Raw genomic sequence first — 23,471 nt, 5'->3', positions numbered from 1 at the left:
ACTGAACGGATATAATGTAAAATTCTATATATGAGAAATTCAACAAATGACAAAACTAGGGAAAGGGGAATAGATATAAAGGGGCACAAAGGAGCTTGTGGGGACAGAAATGTGCTATGAATTGACTATGGTGGTGATAAAATTCTATTCATTTGTCAAAATTTACCAAATTGTGTCAAGAATTGTGAAGGCTCTGAGATTTGATTCTACTTACAGGTTAACCGGTTAGTTTCATGGATACTAGAGGAAGACACAAGACTCTTGAGTCAGCTACATATGATTTTATTACTCATACCAGGAACACCAATCAAGATTAACAGCATTTTCCTGTGCCAGTCGCCCAAACTCCAATTCACAGAACGCTGTGAAAAGTGTCATGAAACACCTGTACCTGCAGAGGGTTGTGTTCCAGGAGAGGAAGACTAAGCTTATTGGAAACCTTAATCTTTTAAAATGGCAAGAAGCACACCTGCTGGAGAAGGAAATGGCAACCCACTCCAGTATTCTTGAATGGAAAATCCCATGGATGGAGAAGCCTGGCAGGCTACAGTCCATGGGGTCACCAAGAGTCAGAAACGGCTGGGCAACTAACACACACACAGACACAGACACACACAGACACACAGACACACACACACACACGTACACCTGCCCTCTACTTTGGAGGGAAACATGGCATCTGTTTACCACGGCTGTCAGAAACCTGCTCTTTGCTTTATGAAGAGATATCATTTCTATCTTTCAATATCCTTGAAAAGACAGTCTGGAAGAAAAGGCAGTTAGAGCTATTGCTCATAAGACATTCAGAAATGCAAGAAACCCAAGGGAAATTGCTTTCTAAATAACTGTACACTAAAAGTTGGTGAATTTTATTGTTTATAAATTGACCTCAATTAAAAACAAACAGAACCTATCCATATAACACGTCCAGGCAAAAGAAATGAGTGCTAAATTTCTTCAAGAAATGTACAAAAATTTTCACAGAAGTTGTATTCATAAAAGTTGAAAAGTAGAAACAACCAAACCAAAAATCCACAAGCAGTAGAATTACAGTATATTCAAGTAACTAAATCACAGCAATGAAAAAGGATAAATTAAAGGTACTCACAGCAACATAACTAAATTTCACATATAATACAGAAGAATCCAAATGCAATGAAAGTATGATCTATATGATTTCCTTTATATTAAGTTCAAAAACAGGCTGACTTAAATCTTTGGGATAGGTCCTAACAGTGGTTATCTTTTGTGGGAAGGGTAGTGCAAGGACAAAGAGAACACTCTGAGACAGTGAACCATGAGCTCTGTACTATGATTTGTGGACTTCATTGTATGTAAATTGTATTTAGTAAAAACAGTAAACAAACAAAATTACTGCAGTATTCTCACCTTAAGTACTAGCAAAAAATTAAAAAGTAAAAGGTAATTAAATGTTGTGAAATATGACATAAAAGCATTCTTATACACTGAGAGTTACAGTGTAAACTAGCATAACCTTCCCCTCAAATTCTACACCTATAGCTATGAATTCCATTGTTTGTACATTAGACCTCAGTTAAAAACAAAAACCCTACCTACACAAGGTGTATGGCCAGTGTTGCTCTATCAATCAAAATTAAAGTACACATTTGAATCTAATTATTCTACTTCTACTACAGGATCCTATGGATACTGTAAAACAACACATATACACACTTATTCACTATAGCATTCAATTTAATAGTAAAAGGCAGGAGCAACCTAAATGTCTGTGAATAAGGGACTAGGTAAACTGTGACATATACAATTATAGTAGTCATAAAAAATGTACAGATATAGAAGTGTACAGATAGAAGTGTATCTAAAATACACTGCTAAAGTATAAACAGTGTATTTATTATTCATGGGCAAAGACACCGCAAAAAAGACAAAATACATACTAATTTAAATACGTGCATAAAATATCTCAGGAAGGATAAAAATTCAAATACTAGCTGCCACGGGCTGTTTGAGACACTAGACTGGGAGGGAACCCCTATACAGTACACTCTTTGTACCTTTCCAACTTTGTACCCTGTGGCTTCAGTACTAAAAAGTAAATAAAATTTAAATTAAAAAACACAATGTGTTTTTTAAAACTTCCCTGTCCGGGAAGTTTTATCTCTCCCAGATAAAACTAACTTCTTGATGAAGACTTCACAGTACTATGTATGAAACACAGTATTATTTCATGAAATATTAATACTAACTTCACTTTTATATTCCCTAACCAGGTAATAGTCAATCTATAACAAAGCAATTTCATAGTGAATTCTTTAGAGTGTCTCAGATAAAGCTATAAAAAAGAACTAAGTTGCAGGATCCCTTTTTCCTACCTGTTTTACTCCTTCACTTCCCAATTCTGAATAGTCCTAGAATAGAAAAATCTACCATGTCATTCAACTGTTCATCAAAGCAACAGAACAAAAAATACATATATATGAGCATGTTGGTAGAGTACTACGAGCGGATTCCCAGGTGGCTCAGTGGTAAAGAACCTGCCTGCCAATGTGGGAGACATAGGTTCAATCCCTGGGTTAGGAAGATGCTCTGGAGGAGGAAATGGCAACCCACTCCACTATTCTTGCCTGTATAATCCCATGGACAGAGAAGCCTCTGGGCTATAATACACAGGGTCACAAAGAGTCGGACACCACAGCAACTGAGTATGCATGCAGAGTGCTATGTGGTCATGTCATCCTGACCCACTACCCTAGCAAGTACCTTGTTCACACTGTAGAGAGGTTCTTTATAGTTCTGAAAAAGGGCAATCTTTCTATTTATGCACTACAGTCTCATAACAAAACTCTGACACAAGAAGTCCCAGTTTATTGTTCTATGTCCGGTTCTAACTGTTGTTTTTGACCTGCATACAGATTTCTCCAGAGGAAGGTAAGGTGGTCTTGTATTCCCATCTTTTGAAGAGTTTTCCACAGTTTGTTGTGATCCACAGAGTTAAAGGCTTCGGCTTAATCAATAAAGCGCAAATAGATGTTTTTCTCGAATTCTCTTGCTTTTTTGATTTGAGGGCTTATCCTGTTTTAAAACTGACAGAATGGTTCACTTTAGTTGTCACTCAGTCCCGTCCGACTCTTTGTGACCCCATGGACTGCAGCAAGCCAGGTTTCCCTGTCCATCACCAATGCTCAGAGCTTACTCAAACTCATGTCCATCAAGTTGGTGATGCCATCCAACCATCTCATCGTCTGTCATCCCCTTCTCCTCCTCCCTTCAATCTTTCCCAGCATCAGGGTCTTTTCCAGTAAGTCAGTTCTTCACATCAGGTGGCCAAATTATTGGAGCTTTAGCTTCAGCATGTCCTTTCAATGAATATTTAGGATTGATTTCCTTTAGGATTGACTGGTTGGATCTCCTTGCTGTCCAAAGGACTTTCAAGAGTCCTCCAACACCACAGTTCAAAAGCCATCAATCCTTCAGCACTCAGCTTTCTTTATGGTCCAACTCTCACATCCATACATGACTACTGGAAAAACCATGCCTAGACCTTTGTCGGTAAAGTGAGGTCTCTACTTTTTAATATGCTCTATAGGTTTGTCATAGCTTTTCTTCCAAGGAGCAAGCGTCTTTTAATTTCATGGCTGAGGTCATCATATGTAGTGATTTTGGAGCTCAAGAAAATAACTGTTTCCATTGTTTCCACATCTATTTGCCATGAATTGATGGGACTGGATGCCATGATCTTCGTTTTTTTATGTTGAACTTTAAGCCAACTTTTTCACTCTCTTCTTTCACTTTCATAAAGAGGGTCTTCTTCGCTTTCTGCCATAAGGGGTGGTGTCATCTGCATATTTGAGGTTATTGATATTTCTCCCGGCAATCTTGATTCCAGCTGGTGCTTCATCCAGTCCAGAATTTTGCATGAAATACTCTGCATATAAGTTAAATAAGCAGGGTGATAATATACAGCCTGGATGTACTCCCATCACAATTTGGAACCTGTTCGTTGTTCCATGCCCAGTTCTAACTGTTGCTTCTTGACCTGCATACAGATTTCTCAGGAGGCAGGTAAGGTGGTCCGGTATTTCCATCTCTTGAAGAGTTTTCCAGTTTGTTGTGATCCACACAGTCAAAGGCTTTAGCATAGTCAATGAAGCGAAGATGTTTAGTCACTATGCCATGTCCAACTCTGCGACCCCATCAGTCTCCTCTGTCCATGGGACTTCCCAGGCAGGAACACTGGAATGGGTTGCCATTCCCTTCTCCAGGGGATCTTTCTGACCCAGGGATCAAAACCATGTCTCCTGCATTAGTAGGAGGATTCTTTTAATTTAAATTTATTTATTTAAATTGAGGCTAATTACTTTACAATATTGTATTGGTTTTGCCGTACATCAACATGTATCTGCCACGGGTGTACACGTGTTCCTCATCCTGGACCCCCCTCCCACCTCCCTCCCCGTACCATTCTTCTGAGTCATCCCAGTGCACCAGCCCTGAGATCCTGTATCCTGCATCGATCCTGGACTGGCGATTCATTTCTTATATGATATTATACATGTTTCAATGGCATTCTCGCAAATCATCCCCCCCTCGCCCTCTACCACAGAGTCCAAAAGACTGTTCTATATATCTGTGTCTCTTTTGCTGTCTCGCATACAGGGTTATCATTACCATCTTTCTAAATTCCATATATATGTATTAGTATACTGTATTGGCGTTTTTCTTTCTGGCTTACTTCACTCTGTATAATCGGCTCCAGTTTCATCCACCTCATTAGAACTGATTCAAATGTATTCTTTTTATTTATTTATTTATTTTTACTTATTTTTTTTATTGCAAAATACGTTTATTGATGATAACTTTATATAATTTACTCCCTATATTTGATGTTACAAACTTTAGGGTCTTTGAGATAGGCAGGATCCTTGTAGGTAACTGGCATAAACCCCAATATTTGAGCTCTCTTAATTGCTTTTGTGATTTCTTTTTGTTTCTTCCCACAAAGACCTGTTATGTGCCTTCCATAAATGCATCCAGTAAATGGAGAAATAAACTGGGATAAAAGCTGTACATTCTTATAATCTACACGTTTTTCACACAAGATACATTTTTTCAGAGGCTCCTTATAAGGATTTTCCATTGGAATAGGCAGGTCCTCATTGCTGGTTACCTGTTTATATTGTGAACAACTTCTCCACAGCACTGCACGAGTCCCGGGATTGGTGAGGCAGACAAAAGCCGTTGGGAAACGCGTAAACTTTCTCTTCCCTAGCCCACCGAAAAGAGCTACCACGGCAGCCATAGTTCCTTGCTCCTCCCTTTCCTTTCCTCCAAATGTATTCTTTTTAATGGCTGAGTAATACTCCATTGTGTATATGTGCCACAGCTTTCTTATCCATTCATCTGCTGATGGACATCTAGGTTGCTTGCATGTCCTGGCTATTATAAACAGTGCTGCGATGAACACTGGGGTACACGTGTCTCTTTCAATTCTGGTTTCCTCGGTGTGTATGCCCAGCAGTGGGATTGCTGGGTCATAAGGCAGTTCTATTTCCAGTTCTCCACAGTGGCTGTACTAGTTTGCATGCGCACCAACAGTGTAAGAGGGTTCCCTTTTCTCCACACCCTCTCCAGCATTTATTGCTTGTAGACTTTTGGATCGCAGCCATTCTGACTGGCGTGAAACGGTACCTCATTGTGGTTTTGATTTGCATTTCTCTCATAATGAGTGATGTTGAGCATCTTTTCATGTGTTTGTTAGCCATCTGTAAGTCTTTGGAGAAATGTCTATTTAGTTCTTTGGCCCATTTTTTGATTGGGTCATTTATTTTTCTGGAATTGAGCTGCATAAGTTGCTTGTATATTTTTGAGATTAGTTGTTTGTCAGTTGCTTCATTTGCTATTATTATCTCCCATTCTGAAGGCTGTCTTTTCACCTTGCATATAGTTTCCTTTGTTGTGCAGAAGCTTTTAATTTTAATTAGGTCCCATTTGCTTATTTTTGCTTTTATTTCCAGTATTCTGGGAGGTGGGTCATAGAGGATCCTGCTGTGATTTATGTCACAGAGTGTTTTGCCTATGTTTTCCTCTAGGAGTTTTATAGTTTCTGGTCTTATGTTTAGATCTTTAATCCATTTTGAGTTTATTTTTGTGTATGGTGTTAGAAAGTGTTCTAGTTTCATTCTTTTACAAGTGGTTGACCAGTTTTCCCAGCATCACTTGTTAAAGAGATTATCTTTTCTCCACTGTATATTCTTGTCTCCTTTGTCAAAGATAAGGTGTCCATAGGTGCATGGATTTATCTCTGGGCTTTCTATTTTGTTCCATTGATTTATATTTCTGTCTTTGTGCCAGTACCATACTGTCTTGATGACTGTGGCTTTGTAGTAGAGCCTGAAGTCAGGCAGGTTGATCCCTCCAGTTCCATTCTTCATTCTCAAGATTGCTTTGGCTATTTGAGGTTTTTTGTATTTCCATACAAATTGTGAAATTATTTGTTCTAGCTCTGTGAAAAATACCATTGGTAGCTTGATAGGGATTGCATTGAATCTATATATTGCTTTGGGTAGTATACTCATTTTCACTATATTGATCCTTCCGATCCATGAACGTGGTATATTTCTCCATCTATTAGTGTCCTCTTTGATTTCTTTCACCAGTGTTTTATAGTTTTCTATATATAGGTCTTCAGTTTCTTTAGGTAGATATATTCCTAAGTATTTTATTCTTTTCATTGCAATGGTGAATGGAATTGTTTCCTTAATTTCTCTTTCTATTTTTCTCATTATTAGTGTATAAGAATGCAATGGATTTCTGTGTGTTGATTTTATATCCTGCAACTTTACTATATTCATTGATTAGCTCTAGTAATTTTCTGGTGGAGTCTTTAGGGTTTTCTATGTAGAGGATCATGTCATCTGCAAACAGTGAGAGTTTTACTTCCTCTTTTCCAATTTGGATGCCTTTTATTTCTTTTTCTGCTCTGACTGCTGTGGCCAAAACTTCCAAAAGTATGTTGAATAGTAGTGGTACAAGTGGGCACCCTTGTCTTGTTCCTGACTTTAGGGGAAATGCTTTCAATTTTTCACCATTGAGGATAATGTTTGCTGTGGGTTTGTCATATATAGCTTTTATTATGTTGAGGTATGTTCCTTCTATTCCTGCTTTCTGGAGAGTTTTGATCATAAATGGATGTTGAATTTTGTCAAAGGCTTTCTCAGCATCTATTGAGATAATCATATGGCTTTTATTTTTCTATTTGTTAATGTGGTATATTACATTGATTGATTTGTGGATATTGAAGAATCCTTGCATCCGTGGGATAAAGCCCACTTGGTCATGGTGTATGATCTTTTTAATGTGTTGTTGGATTCTGATTGCTAGAATTTTGTTAAGGATTTTTGTATCTATGTTCGTTAGTGATATTGGCCTGTAGTTTTCTTTTTTGTGGCATCTTTGTCAGGTTTTGCTATTAGGGTAATGGTAGCCTCATAGAATGAGTTTGGAAGTTTACCTTCCTCTGCAATTTTATGGAAGAATTTGAGTAGGATAGGTGTTAGCTCTTCTCTAAATTTTTGGTAGAATTCAGCTGTGAAGCTGTCTGGACCTGGGCTTTTGTTTGCTGGAAGATTTCTGATTACAGTTTCAATTTCCATGCTTGTGATGGGTCTGTTAAGATTTTCTATTTCTTCCTGGTTCAGTTTTGGAAAGTTGTACTTGTCTAAGAATTTGTCCATTTCTTCCACGTTGTCCATTTTATTGGCATATAATTGGTGATAGTAGTCTCTTATGATCCTTTGTATTTCTGTGTTGTCTGTTGTGATCTCTCCATTTTCATTTCTTATTGATTTGATTTTTCTCTCTTTGTTTCTTGATGAGTCTGGCTAATGGTTTGTCAGTTTTATTTATCCTTTCAAAGAACCAGCTTTTGGCTTTGTTTATTTTTGCTATGGCCTCTTTTGTTTCTTTTGTATTTATTTCTGCCCTGATTTTTAAGATTTCTTTCCTTCTACTAACTCTGGGGTTCTCCAATTCTTCCTTTACTAGTTGCTTTAGGTGTAGAGTTAGGTTATTTATTTGACTTGTTTCTTGAGGTATGCCTGTATTGCTATGAACTTTCCCTTAGCACTGCTTTTACTGTGTCCCACAGGTTTTGGGTTGTTGTGTTTTCATTTTCATTCGTTTCTACACATATTTTGATTTCTTTTTTGATTTCTTCTGTGATTTGTTGGTTATTCAGCCGTGTGTTGTTCAGCCTCCATATGCTGGAATTTTTAATAGTTTTTCTCTTGTAACTGAGATCTAATCTTACTGCTTTGTGGTCAGAAAAGATGCTTGGAATGATTTCAATTTTTTTGAATTTACCAAGGCTAGATTTATGACCCAGGATGTGATCTAGCCTGGAGAAGGTTCTGTGTGCACTTGAAAAAGTGAAATTCATTGTTTTGGGGTGAAATGCCCTACAGATACCAATTAGGTCTAACTGGTCTATTGTATCATTTAAAGTGTGTGTTTCCTTGTTAATTTTCTGTTTAATTGATCTATCCATAAGTGTGAGTGGGGTATTAAAGTCTCCCACTATTATTGTGTTATTGTTAATTTCCCCTTCCATACTTGTTAGCATTTGTCTTACATATTGCAGTGCTCCTATGTTGGGTTCATATATATTTATAATTGTTGTATCTTCTTGGGTTGATCCTTTGATCATTATGTAGTGTCCTTCTTTGTCTCTTTTCACAGCCTTTGTTTTAAAGTCTATTTTATCTCATATGAGTATTGCTACTCCTGCTTTCTTTTGGTCTCTATTTGCGTGGAATATCTTTTTCCAGCCCTTCACTTTCAGTCTATATGTGTCTACTGTTTTGAGGTGGGTCTCTTGTAGACAATATATATACGAGTCTTGTTTTTGTATCCATTCAGCCAGTTTTTGTCTTTTGGTTGGGGGCATTCAACCCATTTACGTTTAAGGTAATTATTGATAAGTATGATCCCGTTGCCATTTACTTTATTGTTTTGGGTTCCAGTTTATACATCTTTTTTGTGTTTCCTGTCTAGAGAAGATCCTTTAGCATTTGTTGGAGAGCTGGTTTGGTGGTGCTTAATTCTCTCAGCTTTTGCTTGTCTGTAAAGCTTTTGATTTCTCCTTCATATTTGAATGAGATCCTTGCTGGGTACAGTAATCTGGGCTGTAGGTTATTTTCTTTCATCACTTTAAGTATGTCTTGCCATTCCCTAGCAGGAAGATTCTTGTATCACTGGGCCACCAAGGGAGCCCCAAATTAAAGTATATATATATTATTACAGCAATATATGTTATGCACCTGCTTCAAAAATGAACTCAGTTTATTCATTCAACAAATGAATGATGGACAGGGAGGCCTGGCATGCTGCAATTCATGGGGTCACAGAGTCAGACACAACTGAGCAATTGAACTGAACTGATGCTGAGAATGATTCTAGATACTAGGAATATAAAATGGAACAAAACATATAAGATCCTGCCTCATTTGCTTACACTCTATTTTGGGGACACAAAGAAAGTTATTAGTTTCCTAGGGCTGTTGTAAGAAAGTACCACAAACTTAAAACAAACTTATTCTCTTAAAATTCTGGAGATCAAAAGTCCTTCTGAGACTCTGGATAGATTTCTTCTTCGCCTATTCATAACTTCTGGTAGCAGCTGATAGTTCTTGACATATCTCAGCTTTTTACCTTCAGTGCCACAGAGTAAATATTTTAGGTTTTTTTCGCACTATTGATATATGTATCTTTCCCCATCTTTTTATGTTTAGACTTTTTATCTCTTCTTATTTAGAGTACTATCTTCTTTGTTGCTGGTGTTTGTTTTGCTTTGGTTTTGTAAGTAGCATGTATTTGTTTCCTGGTTTTTGTTCTCCTTATTTTTGTTTTTCTGTCCATATTTTTCTCTTTTTTTTTTGCTGCAGGGCGCAGTATGCAGGATCTTAATTCCCTGACCAGGGATGGAACCTGTACTTCCTGCAGTGGAAGCACTGAGTCTTAACCACTGGACCGCCAAGGAAGTCCTGTCCTTATTTTTGTTAACTGAGTTTTTTTTTGTGTTTTTCACTTGTTACCTTTGGTTGACTTATAATTTATAATTCTTTGTTTTGTTATTTTAGACATTGCTTTATGGTTTATAATATACATCGTTCCATGGGATCGCAGAGACAGACTGAGCGATTAACACTTTCACTTTCATACATCTTTAACATATCACAATCTTCCTGCAAGTGATACTGTTATCACCTCATGTAAAGTAAACTCTTCAGAGTATACATACATTTCTCCTCTCTTGATATTGTGCTATTTTGGCATGTAACTTTCATATGTTATAAACTCCCCATGCATATTTCGTTTGAACAATTATTTTAAGAGAGACTTAAACAATAGGAAAATTTTATGTATTTACCCATGTAGTTACCATTCTCAGAGTGTCTCACTTCTTTGTACAGAACCACATGTCTATATGATACTGCCCTTCTGTTTGAAGGACTCCTTTAACATTCTTTTCAGAATATGGGTCAACTGGTGATAAATTTTTAGAATTTTTGTATATCTAAAATATCTTTCATTACCATTTTAAAAAAAATACTTTAATGAATTTGTTACAATATTGCTTCTATATTGTGTCTTGACTTTTGGCTTGGAGGCATGTGGGATTTAAGCTCCCCAACCAGATATTGAACATGCACTGCTGGCACTGGAAGGCAAAGTCTTAACTATTGGACTGCCAGGGAAGTTCCAGCAGTTTCTTTATATGCATCCACTGGTCAGTACTCGGCTCAACAGTTGAAGAGGGGAGCTGAAGCATTCAAGAATCCTCTTACTTCAAGAGCTCTCCAATATTCTATTCTATGGACTCCACCCATCTTGGGGTCCTCAGTCGTCATCTTCAACTCAAAGAGTATCCACTGGGCTTAGCCTAGACCTAGATTTCCCCTACCTTTGACATGGTTTGGAAACTCAATGCAGTGTGTGTGTTCACGTGTGCACACTCAGTCACTCAGTTACGTCCCACTCTTTGCAACCCCATGGACAGTACAAGCTCCGCAGTCCATGAAATTTTTCAGGAAAGAATACTGGAGTGGGATGCCATTTACTTCTCCAGGGGATCTCAAATCTGCATCTCTTGCATCCCTGAATTAGCAGGCGGATTATTTACCACTGCACCACCAGGGAAGCCCTCTCAAGGTGGTAAGCTAGTTCAATCACAGGCTCACTTGTTTCCCATCTTGCAAGATCACTGCTTTTCACCACCAAGTGTTGAGTCTCTCGATTATGACTATTCTTTGTATGCTAACAATTACAGAAAACTAACCAAACTGATCACTTGGACTACAGCCTTGTCTAACTCAATGAAACTATGAGCCATGCCGTGTAGGGCCACCCAAGACAGATGGGTCACTATGGGTAGTTCTGACAAAAAGTGGTCCACTGGAGAAGGGAATGGCAAACCACTTAAGCATTCTTGCCTTGAGAACCCCATGAACAGTATGAAAAGGCAAAAAGACAGGACACTGAAAGATGAATGCCCCAGGTCAGTAGATGCCCAATATGCTACTGGAGAAGAGAGGAAAATTAACTCCAGAAAGAATGAAGAGACGGAGCCAAAGCAAAAACAATGCCCAACTGTGGATGCAACTGGTGATGGAAGGAAAGTCCGATGCCGTGAAGAACAATATTACATAAAGAACCTAGAGTCTTCAGTTCATGAATCAAGGTACACTAGAAGTGGTCAAACAGGAGATGGCAAGAGTAAACATAGACATTTTAGGAATCAGTGAACAAAAATGGACTGGAATGGGTGAATTTAATTCAGATGGCCATTATATCTACTACTGTGGGCAAGAATCCCTTAGGAGAAATGGAGTAGCCCTCAGAGTCAATAGGAGTCTGAAATGCAGTAGTTGGGTGCAATCTCAAAAATGACAGAATGATCTTGGTTCATTTCCAGGGCAAACCATTCAACATCACAGTAATCCAAGTCTATGCCTCAACCACTAATGCCAAAGAAACTGAAGTTGAACAGCTCTATGAAGACCTAAAAGACCTTCTTAGAACTAACACCAAAAAAAGATGTCCTTTTCATCATAGTGGACTGGAATGCAAAAGTAGGAAATCAAGAAAAACCTGGAATAACAGGCAAATTTGGCCTTGGAGTACAAAATGAAGCAGGGCAAACACTAACAAAGTTTTGTCAAGAGAAGACACAGGTCAAACATTCTCTTCCAACAACACAAGAAACAACTGTACACATGGACATCACCAGATGGGCAATACCGAAATCAGATCGATTATATTCTTTGCAGCCAAAGATGGAGAAGCTCTATACAATCAGCAAAGAAGACCAGGAGCTGACCGTAGCTAAGATCATGAACCCCTTATTGCCAAATTCAGACTTAAATTGAAGAAAGTAGGAAAAAACCACTAGACCCTTCAGGTATGACCTAAATCAAATCCCTTAAGATTACACAGTGGAAGTGACAAACAGATTCAAGGGATTAGGTCTGATAGAGTACCTGAAGAACTATGGATGGAGGTTCATGACATTGTATAGGAAGCGTTGATCAAAACAATCCCCAAGAAGAATAAATGCAAAAAGGCAAAATGGCTGCCTGAGGAGGCCTTAAAAAAAGATAAGTAAAGAAGAGAAAAGCAAAGGAGAAAAGGAAAGGTATACCCATTTGAATGCAGAGTTCCAAAGAATAGCAAGGACAGATAAGAAAGCCTTCCTCAGTGATCAATGCAAAGAAATAGAGGAAAACAATAAAATGGGAAAGACTAGAGATCCCTTCAAGAGAATTAGAGATACCAAGGGAACATTTCATGCAAGATGGGCACAATAAAGGACAGAAACAGTATGGACCTAACAGAAGCAGAAGATATTAAGAAGAGATGGTGAGAATACACAGACCTATACAAAAGAGATCTTAATGACCGAGAAACCACGATAGTGTGATCACTCAGCCAGAGCCAGACATCTTGGAATGTGAAGTAAAGTGGGCCTTACAACACATCACTATGAACAAAGCTAGTGGAAGTGAGGAAATTCCAGTTGAGCTATTTCAAATCCTGAAAGATGATGCTGTGAAAGTGCCGTACTCAATACGCCAGCAAATTTGGAAAACTCAGCAGTGGCCACAGGACTGCAAAAGGCCAGTTTTCATTCCAGTCCCAAAGAAAGGCAATGTCAAAGAATGTTCAAACTACCACTCAATTGCACTCATCTCACATGCTAGCAAAGTAATGCTCAAAATTTCCCAAGACAGGCTTCACCAGTATGTGAACTGAGAACTTCCAGATGTTCAAGCTGGATTTAGAAAAGGCAGAGAAACCAGAGATCAAATTGCTAACATCTGTTGGATCAGATAAAGGCAAGGGAATTCCAGAAAAACAGCTATTTTCGCTTCATTGACTACGCTAAAGCCTTTGTCTGTGTGGATCACAACAAATTGTGAAAAATTCTTCAAGAGATGGGAATACCACACCACCTTGTCTGCCTCCTGAGTAATCTTTATGCAGGTCAAGAGGCAATAGTTAGAACCGGATATAGAACAACAAACCGGTCCCAAATTGAGAAAGGAGTACGTCAAGGCTGTATACTGTCACCCTGGTCATTTAACTTATATGCGGATTACATCATGCAAAATGCCACACTGAATGAAGCACCGGCTGGAATCAAGATTGCTGGGAGAAATATCAGTAACCTGAGATAGGCAGATGATACCACCATTATGGCAGAAAGCAAAGAGGAACTTAAGAGCCTCTTGATCAAAGTGAAAGAGGAGAGTGAAAAGCTGGTTTAAAACTTAACATTCAGAAAAAAGATCATATCTGGTCCCTTCACTTAATGGCCAACAGATGTGGAAACAATGAAAACAGTGACAGATTTTATTTTCTTGGGCTCCAAAATCACTGTTGATGGTGACCTCAGCCATGAAATTAAAGGATGCTTGCTCCTTGGAAGAAAAGCTATGACAAATCTAGACAGCATATTAAAAAGCAGAGACATTATGTTACTGACAAAGGTCTGTCTAATCATGGTTTTTCCAATAGTCATATATGGATGTAAGAGTCAGACCATAAAGAAAATTGAACACCAAAGGATTGATGCTTTTGAACTGTGGTGTTGGAGAAAACTCTTGAGAGTCCCTTGGGCAGCAAGGAGATCAAACCAGTCCATCCTAAAGGAAATCAATCCTGAATATTTATTGGAAGGACTGATGCTGAAGCCAAAGCTCAAATACTCTGGCCACCTAATGTGAAGAACTGACTCACTGGAAAAGACCCTTATGCTGGGAAAGATCGAAGGGAGGAGAAGGAGACGACAGATGATGAGATGGTTGGATGGCATCACCAACTCCATGGACATAAGTTTGTGCTAGCTCTGAGAGTTGGTGATGGACAGGGAACTCTAGCGTGCTGCAGTCCATGGGGTCACAAAGAGTCAGACATGACTGAGTGACTGAACTGAAGAAGTATTCTGCCTAAACAACACAAATATCTTTCAGCACAAGAAAATACACCAATGCTATCCCCTAGATTTAGTAAAAGATTAAAAAGAAAACAACACAACCATTGCACTAGATGCCTGAAAAGCATCTCATACTATTCAACAACTGTTCAGTTAAAATTTTTAAATAACAACAAAGTACTGAAAACTAAAACTGAAAGAAATGGATATTTATCTTGATGAAGTAGATAAGAGGATGGACTCTATAATCAGACTGCCTGTATTAAAATTCTAGATCTTCTATTTTTTGTAAAAACATCTTAAGCAAGTTATTTATTAGCTCTAAATTTCATTTTCCCTATCTATAAAAATGAGGATAATACCACCACCTACTGAAATGTCAAGAGTAAATAAGTCAGCACACACAGACTGCTTAGAATCCATTTGCCTCATACTCAATAAACAGTAACAGCTGTTAGCAGTGCTGCTCTTGCTGTTTCTGCCACAGTACTTAATCAGAAACCTATACTAAACATCATATTTAAAGATAAAAATTAGAAGCATTCCTATTAAGGTCAGGCTTCAAACAAGATGCTTTGAGTCATCATTTATTCAACATTGTTCTAGCAGACTTAAACAAAAAATAATAAACTGATAAGATATAAAAATGGAAAAAGAAAAACTTGTAGATGATATGAAAACAAACGGAATCAATTAACAAACTACTAGGACGACTGAGAGCATAACATAACAGTTGAACAAAAAGATCATGAAAAAAATCCCTCTCCCATACACTGGCAATATCCAGTTAGAAAATGTAACAGAAAACAAAAATCCTATTGACAATAGCATTTAAAATAATAAAATATATCTAGGCAAAACAGGAAAATCAGAGCAGTGCAAGAAATTTATGGAGAAAACTATAAAACTTTACTAAAAATTGTTCATTAGTAAGACCTAAACACCATGGAAAGAAAAAATATACACACACACCTATAGACACATCAGTTCTTCACAAATATATTAATGCAATACAATTTTAATTTATCTTGCAATGTGGTTTACTTTACAAACCAACTTAAAATTTTACATATAGAGAACAGCCAGAAGCCAATTTTCAAAAAGAATAAACAGAATACTTGATGTTATATTTATTAAGACTTACTATAAAGTTATAGTAATTAAAACATGGCATTGGCATAGGAACAATTAAATCAGGTATAAAACAAAAAGTCCAGAAACAGACACAAGTGTGTATGTGTGTGTCTCTGTGTGTATAAGAATTTAATATTTTATGGGAAAAAAAACTACTGACATCACTGGGGAAATAGAGGACTATTCAATAAATAGCATTGAGACAACTGGTTTCACAAGCAAAAGAATAAAGAGCATATATCCCAGACTGATTAAGGATCTAAATGCAAAACCAAAATTGTAGGACTACTGAAGAAAATACCGAGTATATTTTTGAGTTTAGAGTTGGAGAAAGCCTTTTACAAATTATTACTATAGGGGAACACATACCACAGAACATCCAAACAAAAACAGACTGCACAGAAGACCAATATGAAACGCATTATTCAGAGGCAATGATAAAACCAATCTATCTTAGAGCAAATGGTGAAACTAGTTAATTTGGGTCAAAAGCAAATGAGAATTTAGAAGCAGAATTTTCAAATTTTCACAGGGCAACAGATTCATTGTGCTAAACGGAATGAAGCTCCTTCTATGGATATATATACATTCAGCTTTAAAACAATAATCCATAATATACCACATTTCAAGGGATTGAGCTCTCTTATTCATGTTAATTGGCTAATATTTCTCATGAAATTGCACTAAGATATGATAAATAGAATAAAAGAGACTGTAGCCATTTAAACAATATCACAAACATTCTGAAGCATTTCACATTGATTATCTCTGCTTCCTATTAATTTTCATATCTCTCAGTTTCTATGCATCCATATTGTGTGGTTGAATTCTTTCCTTTATTCACTTTACTGTCTCATTCACAGCATTCTCTGCTAGGTCTTATCTTTTGGCTATGCTGCTGCTGCTGCTGCTAAGTCGCTTCAGTCGTGTCCAACTCTGTGCGACCCCACAGACGGCAGCCCACTAGGCTCCTCTGTCTCTGGGATATGCATGTACCCAAAATTATTTGACTTCTATTCTTCTTTTAAAGCACCAACTTTGAAAATGTATGACTTCAACTGCTACCTTCACACAAAATAATTTCAAATATTCTGATATCTTCCTTCTAAGTTCAGTTATATATCATCATCTTGGATATTCTGCCTGTAACTCAAATAAGTTTAATAGATCTAAAAATACATACTCAACACACACATAAATACATAAATGAACCCACTTAAAAAAAAAAATCACAGTGCTTTCTGAAAGTCACTTAGTCCTGTCCGACTCTTTGCGACCCCATGGACTTTGTCCATGGAATTCTCCAGGCCAGAATACTGGAGTGGGTAGCCTTTCCCTTCTCCAGGGGATCTTTCCAACCCAGGGATCGAACCCAGGTCTCCCGCATTGCGGGCGGATTCTTTACCAGCTGAGCCACAAGGGAAGCCCAAGAATACTAGCGTGGGTAGGTAGCCTATTCCTTCTCCAGGGTATCTTCCCAACTCAGGAATCAAACCGGGGTCTCCTGCATTGCAGGCGGATTCTTTACCAACTGAGCTATCAGAGAATCCTCATCCAAAATTACATCCTTCTTGAATTTTCTACAGTAGGGTCTCTCATTGTCTCTTGCCTATACATTACATTCTAGCTTTTCTCAGTTACAAATCTATTTAATCTTCTTTCATAATCTTTCCCACTTGTTTTTTCTTTTCTACCCTCTACCATGACCAACCTAATTCAAGCACTGATTACCTCAGTTCTTACAAACTGCCTTCCTCCTTCTGGTCTCTTTCTTCCCTCCAACTCATTCTGAATATTATTACTGATGGGTGAAATATCTCTAAACCTATTTCAAACTTGTCACTCTTTTCCTCATAGCTTTTTAAAGGGTGAATAATAATGCCCAATATTTTAGCTATTTAAGAACTTGAAAATTTGGTTTCAGTGTGCTTGTCCAATTTCTCCTTTTTAATATTTAAATCTATTCTTAAGAAAAACCAAAACCCTCTACTCAGATTTTGCCCTTAAGCTCTAGAGAAAACTGCAATTAATCTGGTTTCTACTCTGATCACGCTGAAATTATTTTTCTAGTTTCCTAAATGCAAAGCAAATAATTAAGCTCTTCATTTTACTTAACTTTACCATGCCACACAATTTGCTCTTTCCTTATGTCATGTCCTACTAGCTGCCCTTACAGACTTTAAGCTCAAGTCACAGCAAACTACTGCTTTCTCTAACATACTGTTTTTCAGAGTGTGCTTCCACAAATGCTATTCCTTGACTCTAGAAATATCTTTCCCCAAACTCTGCTTTGTACTAATTGTTTATAATTCAGAAGAAACATTATCTCTTCTGTGGAATTCCTCCCCACTCCCATAAACATCTTTGCTCCCAAAGCACTTGTATACAGTTCCCTAACAGGATCCACAGCATTTGCATTGTAATTTTTGTTTATATTTTTCATATCCTGAGAATCTAACAAACTTTAAAGCACACTGTTGCTGTTGTTTAGTCGCTAAGTCATTTATGATTCTTTTGCAACCCCATGGACTGCAGCCTGCCAGGTTCCTCGGTCCATGGGATTTCCCAGACAAGCAGACTGGAGTGGGTTGCCATTTCCTTCTCCAGCAGATCTTCAAGACCCAGGGACTGAACTCACATCTCTTGCATTGGTAAGTGGATTCTTTACCACTGAGCCAACAGGGAAGCCCTCTGAAGCACACAGTGGACAATTAAGAGTGGGTTTTAAAAGACCTCCTGGAATGGCCATATTATTCCAGCTGTCACTCAAGTATACTATATGAAGAAGTAGTATACTTACCAGCTTTAGGAGCTCAGATTCTGAAGTCAGGATGTCTAGGTATAAATTCTGGATATACCTCAGAAGATACCACTTCAATGGCAGAAAGAGAAGAGGAACTAAAGAGCCTCCTGATGAAGGTGAAAGAGGAGAGTGAAAAAGCTGGCTTAAAACTCAACATTCAAAAACTAAGATCATGGTATCCAGTCCCATCACTTCATGGCAAATAGATGGGGAAAAAGTGGAAACGGTGACAGGTTTTATTTTCTTGGGCTCCAAAATCACTACAGACAGTGACTGAAAACATGAAATTAAGTGACACTTGCTCCTTGGAAGAAAAGCCATGACAAACCTCGGCAGTGTATTAAAAAGCAAAGACATCACTTTGTCAACAAACGTCCATCTAGTCAAAGCCATGGTTTTTCCAGATGTCATAGATGGATGTGAGAGTTGGACCATAAAGAAGGCTGAGCACTGAAGAACTGATCCTTTCAAACTGTGGTGTTGGAGAAGGCTCTTGAGAGTCTCTTGGACAGTAAGGAGATCAAACCAGTCCATCCTAAAGGAAATTAACCCTTAATATTCATTGGAAGGACTGATGCTGAAGCAGAAGCTCCAACAGTTAGGCCACCTGATGTGAAGAGCTGACTCACTGGAAAAGACCCTGCTGCTAGGAAAGATCGAAGGCAAGAGGAAAAAGAGGTGACCGGGGATAAGATGGTTGGATGGCATCACTGACTCAATGGATACGAGTTTGAGAAAACTCTGGAAGATAGTGAAGGACAGGGAAGCCTGGCTTGCTGCAGTTCACAAGTCTGCAAAGAGTAGGAATCAACTTAGCAAATGAACAATAACTACCACCACTTAACAGCCCTGTGGCACCCGGTGAGTTAATTAAGCTCTCTATGCCTTGGCTTCTTTCCTTATAAAAAGAAAATAATAAGATGTACTTTATAAGGTTATAAAGATTAAATGAATTAATATAAGCAAAGTGTTCAAAACAGTGACTGACACAAAATAAGCATTACACACACATTGTACTACTATGATTACTATACCTTGATTATTGTTTACCCTTTCCACATTGACTTCTATTTGGAATGGGCTCCTTTCATTTTTCCCTTTATCCAAATCTTACCCAGGTTTCACCCACTCCAGTATTCTTGCCTGGAAAATCCCTTGAACAGAAGAGCCTGGCAAGCTACAGTTCACGGGGTTGAAAGAGTTGGACACGACTTAGCAACTAAACCACCACCTACCCAGTTTTCAAGGTTGATGACCTCTGGTAAATCCTTTGATCATTTCAACCCATAAATGATTACTGCCTAATCTGGATATTTATAGCATCTTCTGTATCACTCTGCATTTAATTAAAACTACCTTGCATCCTTGTTGTTTTTCACAAAATGTCTACCCAATTGCTGTAAACTCTTTGAAGGTCCTAAGGACAATTTATGCACCTATCTGAGTTCCTACAGTAACTACTAAGTGCGTAGTACTTGTTATGCAAAATAATAAAGCTCAGTAGAAACTTCAACTCTGATCAAAATGTCTTTGCAATCAAAGAAATGGAGAAGACTGGGAGAACATTCCATGCTTCTCTAAGAGCCAAACTGCAAATGTATCAGCGCCAGGGAATTCTGACTCCCATTAAAATAAGCTGCTCTCAAATAGCTTCTGGGAGAAAAAACCCTCCCTGCAGAGGAATTTTGGGGAGTTCTTCCCAAATTGTAGCAGTGGACCCTTTAGGAGAAACGTGTTAGCATGACAAAATGACTGATTGAGAGTGCAGGATTTGGAATTACAGGTCTAGGTTTCAAAGGGACACTGAGCTTTAGTTTCCTTCTTTATAAAGTGCGTACTGAAACATCAATTTCACAGGTATAGGACAATCGACATCCACCCTAACATTTAACTGAAATGTAAATTCCCTTGGAAAAATTTTAAATAAATTGAAAATATGGTAATTCATAAATAACTGAACACATTTTTCAGTACACAAGAAAATGTATTAAATTAGCCACATATATTCTAAATTACCTATGAGAAAATTAAACATGTAGAGTCAATAATACAGAATTGGGATGAAGCAAAAATTCTACCACAAAATTCATCTTTTATGACACTTTCTCCATCCAGTAATTTTTTCTTCCACTTGTGATTAAAAACAAGTATTCAAAATTGTCCCCAAAGAGAAATATTTGGAAAGCACAATTTAACTTAATAGCAAGTTGGTTCTATAATTGTAGTATTCCAGTTTACAGTTCAAAAATACTTCCAAATAGGAATTAACATGAATTTAAGAAATTATGATAATGGCGAATGGCTCATATGATGATCTGAGTCAGTAATTTCAAATTAAGAGTTGTTCCAACTTGAAGCTGGCAGTCACACAGTCTAAAGGGTTTGTTTACTGTACTGACTAAACCAAACACTCCAATCTTTTAGAATTTCATCCTGGCATCCTAACAATTATTTTAAAGCAGTATAATCGCTGAAATGCCCAATACTACACAAATTAAACCGAAATGGGAAGAAGAAAAGAACAAAAGTGGCAGGTCTTATCTTTAAGCTGTGATTTTGTTCTTTTTCAATTCGAAAAAATACTGAAAAACAGAACTCTGCTGCTTGGAATGATCTTTAAACTTGGGGGAGGGGTGATATAATTTTTTAAAAATCCGGCGCCTTTAGGACACAGTGATATGTGGGGTTCATTAGGGCCTGGCTCTGTAAGCAATCAAAAGATGAAAAGAGGCATTAGTGAGGAATTTTAGTACACGGTGTAACTTTCAGCAATGTTGAAGCGTTACAATGATGAAAAGGAAATTAATCTCCGAGATGAAAATGAAGGGTCAAGTGCGGGGCTAATGGAATTTAAGGGAGATAGAAGAGGAACCGGGGGAAACCGGGGACTTGGTAGCCAAAAGGGGTAGAGTCAAGAAAGGTGTTGGAAACTAGAGGCTTAAGAAGGGGTGTGTGTGTGGTTTGTGCGTGTGTACTTGTGTGTAAGTGAGGCTTTTTTTAGCGTTGGGAAATCTAGGTGATAAACTTGTGGAGATCAAATTCGGAGATGTGGGAACAGGGAGAGAAAGGAATGTGGGGATTTCCAGGCTGGGGTAACAAGAAGTTTGGGGCGCGCGCTGTCGGGGCGCCCCTCTCTCGGAGAAGGATGGCCCCTCGAGTCCCCTGACCCGGCCGCCCCGACGCAGCCCTCACCCTCCGGCTACACGGCCCTTCAACCCGGCCAAGGCCCCTCCTCACCTCAGGCCGCGGTGACTCGCTCCTCCGCGTCTCCACAGAGCACGTCCCACTCGGCGCCTGGCCCGGCCGACTCCGTCGGCCAGCAGCCGCGGCCGCAAGCTCAGCTGCGCCCGGGCCTTCCCCGCGCGGCTCCGCGGGCCTGTCGGCTCCTTGCCTCAGCTCCGGCTAGCTCCCGGGACCTTCCAGCAGACGCGGCACGCGTCCCTCCTCCCGCTGCGGGGCAAGGCGCCCCCTGACCCCGCCCCGCGGCGCCCCGTAACGCCCCGCCCCCGGACTTGGACTCTGTAAGCTGATTGGCCTCTGTGATACTCGGCGCGCTCCGGCATTGGCTCAGCGGTAGCCCGAAGGCGAGGAGGCGGTACTCCGAGCGGCTGCTATTCCCGTAACGCGGTTCCTGGCGTCCCGGATTCCGGTGGCTGCGCCCGCGTCGCCTCTCCCAGACTAGATCGAAGGGTTCCCCCACCTCCCCTCTGCGGGCGGAAGGAGCGGAATGTTCCATTTTTCCGTGGAATAACGGGGTCGTGAACTAAAGCCCGGGTGCTACCCGTGCCGTCCGTCCTGACTTCTTGCCGAGGCTCTTTTGGCCTGCGTTCAGTGCCTTCCCCAGGGACCTCGGAGCCGCGAGGGACTGCCGGCTGTCCTTGGGGACTGGGGAAGCGTGGGAGTTCCTCAGGGAATGTGAAGGGCTCGGTGACAATGATTCCATGTGAGATTACCGCAGATTGTGGCGGCTTCGGCTCCAAGCCTTACGTAAAAGAACCTTGCCATGATATATATTTTTAAGTTAATAAATATGTTTGGGTGTGATCGATCAGAGAACCTCAGAGTTGGTGACACGCCAAGAAACTAGTTTTTCTTGCAATTTGTACTTCCAATCTGTGACAAAAATACCAAATAAAAACAAATTTCATTACAACCTTTCTCTTTCCCGCTAGTGGTCTGGGAAATGAACCTTTAGGCTCACTTTGATGTATATTTTTTTCAAAGTAAGATGAGAAGCTTAAAAGATAAATGGTGTGTGTGTGTCTGTGTGTGTCTGTGTGTATCAAGAAAAACCCAAGGCCAGCGCCTTTTGTGGAAAAATGGCAGGCTATTGGAGGGCAATAATTGAACAAATTATACCCATAAATTAACAATTGTAACGTTTTTCATTAAATTGAGGATTCAGATACAGTAAAACACAAAGCAAATTATGATCTCCTAGTTGATCAGATAATTTTTAAAACACAGGGAAATGGGCCTGTTTTGTGTCCAGCTAAGGGAGTCCCAGGCCAGCTCGGGAGTTGTGCTGCAGAAGAGACAAAGCTCCATTGTGTGTTTGGTTCTTGCTGCTTCCTGTCATCCTATATCTAACCTCCAGAGAGTGACTGGATTGTATCCTAGCTCAGCCATTTATGGGTATATTTATTTTAAAACAAACTTATAAAATGTTAAATGAGGGGGGATAAACTAGGAGTTTTATATGCACACTACTATATATAAATCAGATAACCAAGGACCTACTGTGTAGCACAGGGAACTACAGTCAATATCAACAACCTCAGATATGCAGATGATACCACCCTAAAGGCAGAAAGTTAAGAGGAACTAGAGTCTCTTGATGAAAGTGAAAGAGGAGAGTGAAAAAGCTGGCTTAAAACTCAACATTGAAAAACTAAGATCATGGGAAAAAAGAAACCGCACTAAAATCATGGCACCCTGTTCATCACTCCAAGGCAAAAAGATGGGGAAAAAGTGGAAACAGTGACAGATTTTATTTTCTTGGTGTCCAAAATCACTGTGGACAGTGACTGCAGCCATGATGTTAAAAGACACTTGCTCCTT

At 39.0% G+C, this 23,471-nt stretch overlaps 2 protein-coding genes across 2 annotated transcripts in view; both read right to left on the bottom strand.

The window, feature by feature from the left end:
- IL6ST (interleukin 6 cytokine family signal transducer) overlaps positions 1-21,881 on the bottom strand; it is a 69,743-nt gene extending 47,862 nt beyond the window's left edge. The window contains exon 1 of the mRNA XM_012096909.4: positions 21,648-21,881. The gene's annotated coding sequence lies outside the window, so the exon portion shown is untranslated. The remainder of the gene's footprint in view (positions 1-21,647) is intronic.
- On the bottom strand, positions 4,776-21,671 carry LOC114118738 (small ribosomal subunit protein bS18m-like). The gene has a single exon (XM_042233780.2). The coding sequence runs from the start codon at positions 5,345-5,347 to the stop codon at positions 4,850-4,852; it is 498 nt and encodes a 165-aa protein (XP_042089714.1). The 5' UTR covers positions 5,348-21,671; the 3' UTR covers positions 4,776-4,849.
- Positions 21,882-23,471: the final 1,590 nt, after the last annotated feature.

This window comes from Ovis aries, chromosome 16 (assembly GCF_016772045.2).
Source record: "Ovis aries strain OAR_USU_Benz2616 breed Rambouillet chromosome 16, ARS-UI_Ramb_v3.0, whole genome shotgun sequence".
Lineage (NCBI taxonomy): Eukaryota > Metazoa > Chordata > Mammalia > Artiodactyla > Bovidae > Ovis > Ovis aries.
This window is presented reverse-complemented; position numbering and strand designations above follow the sequence as displayed.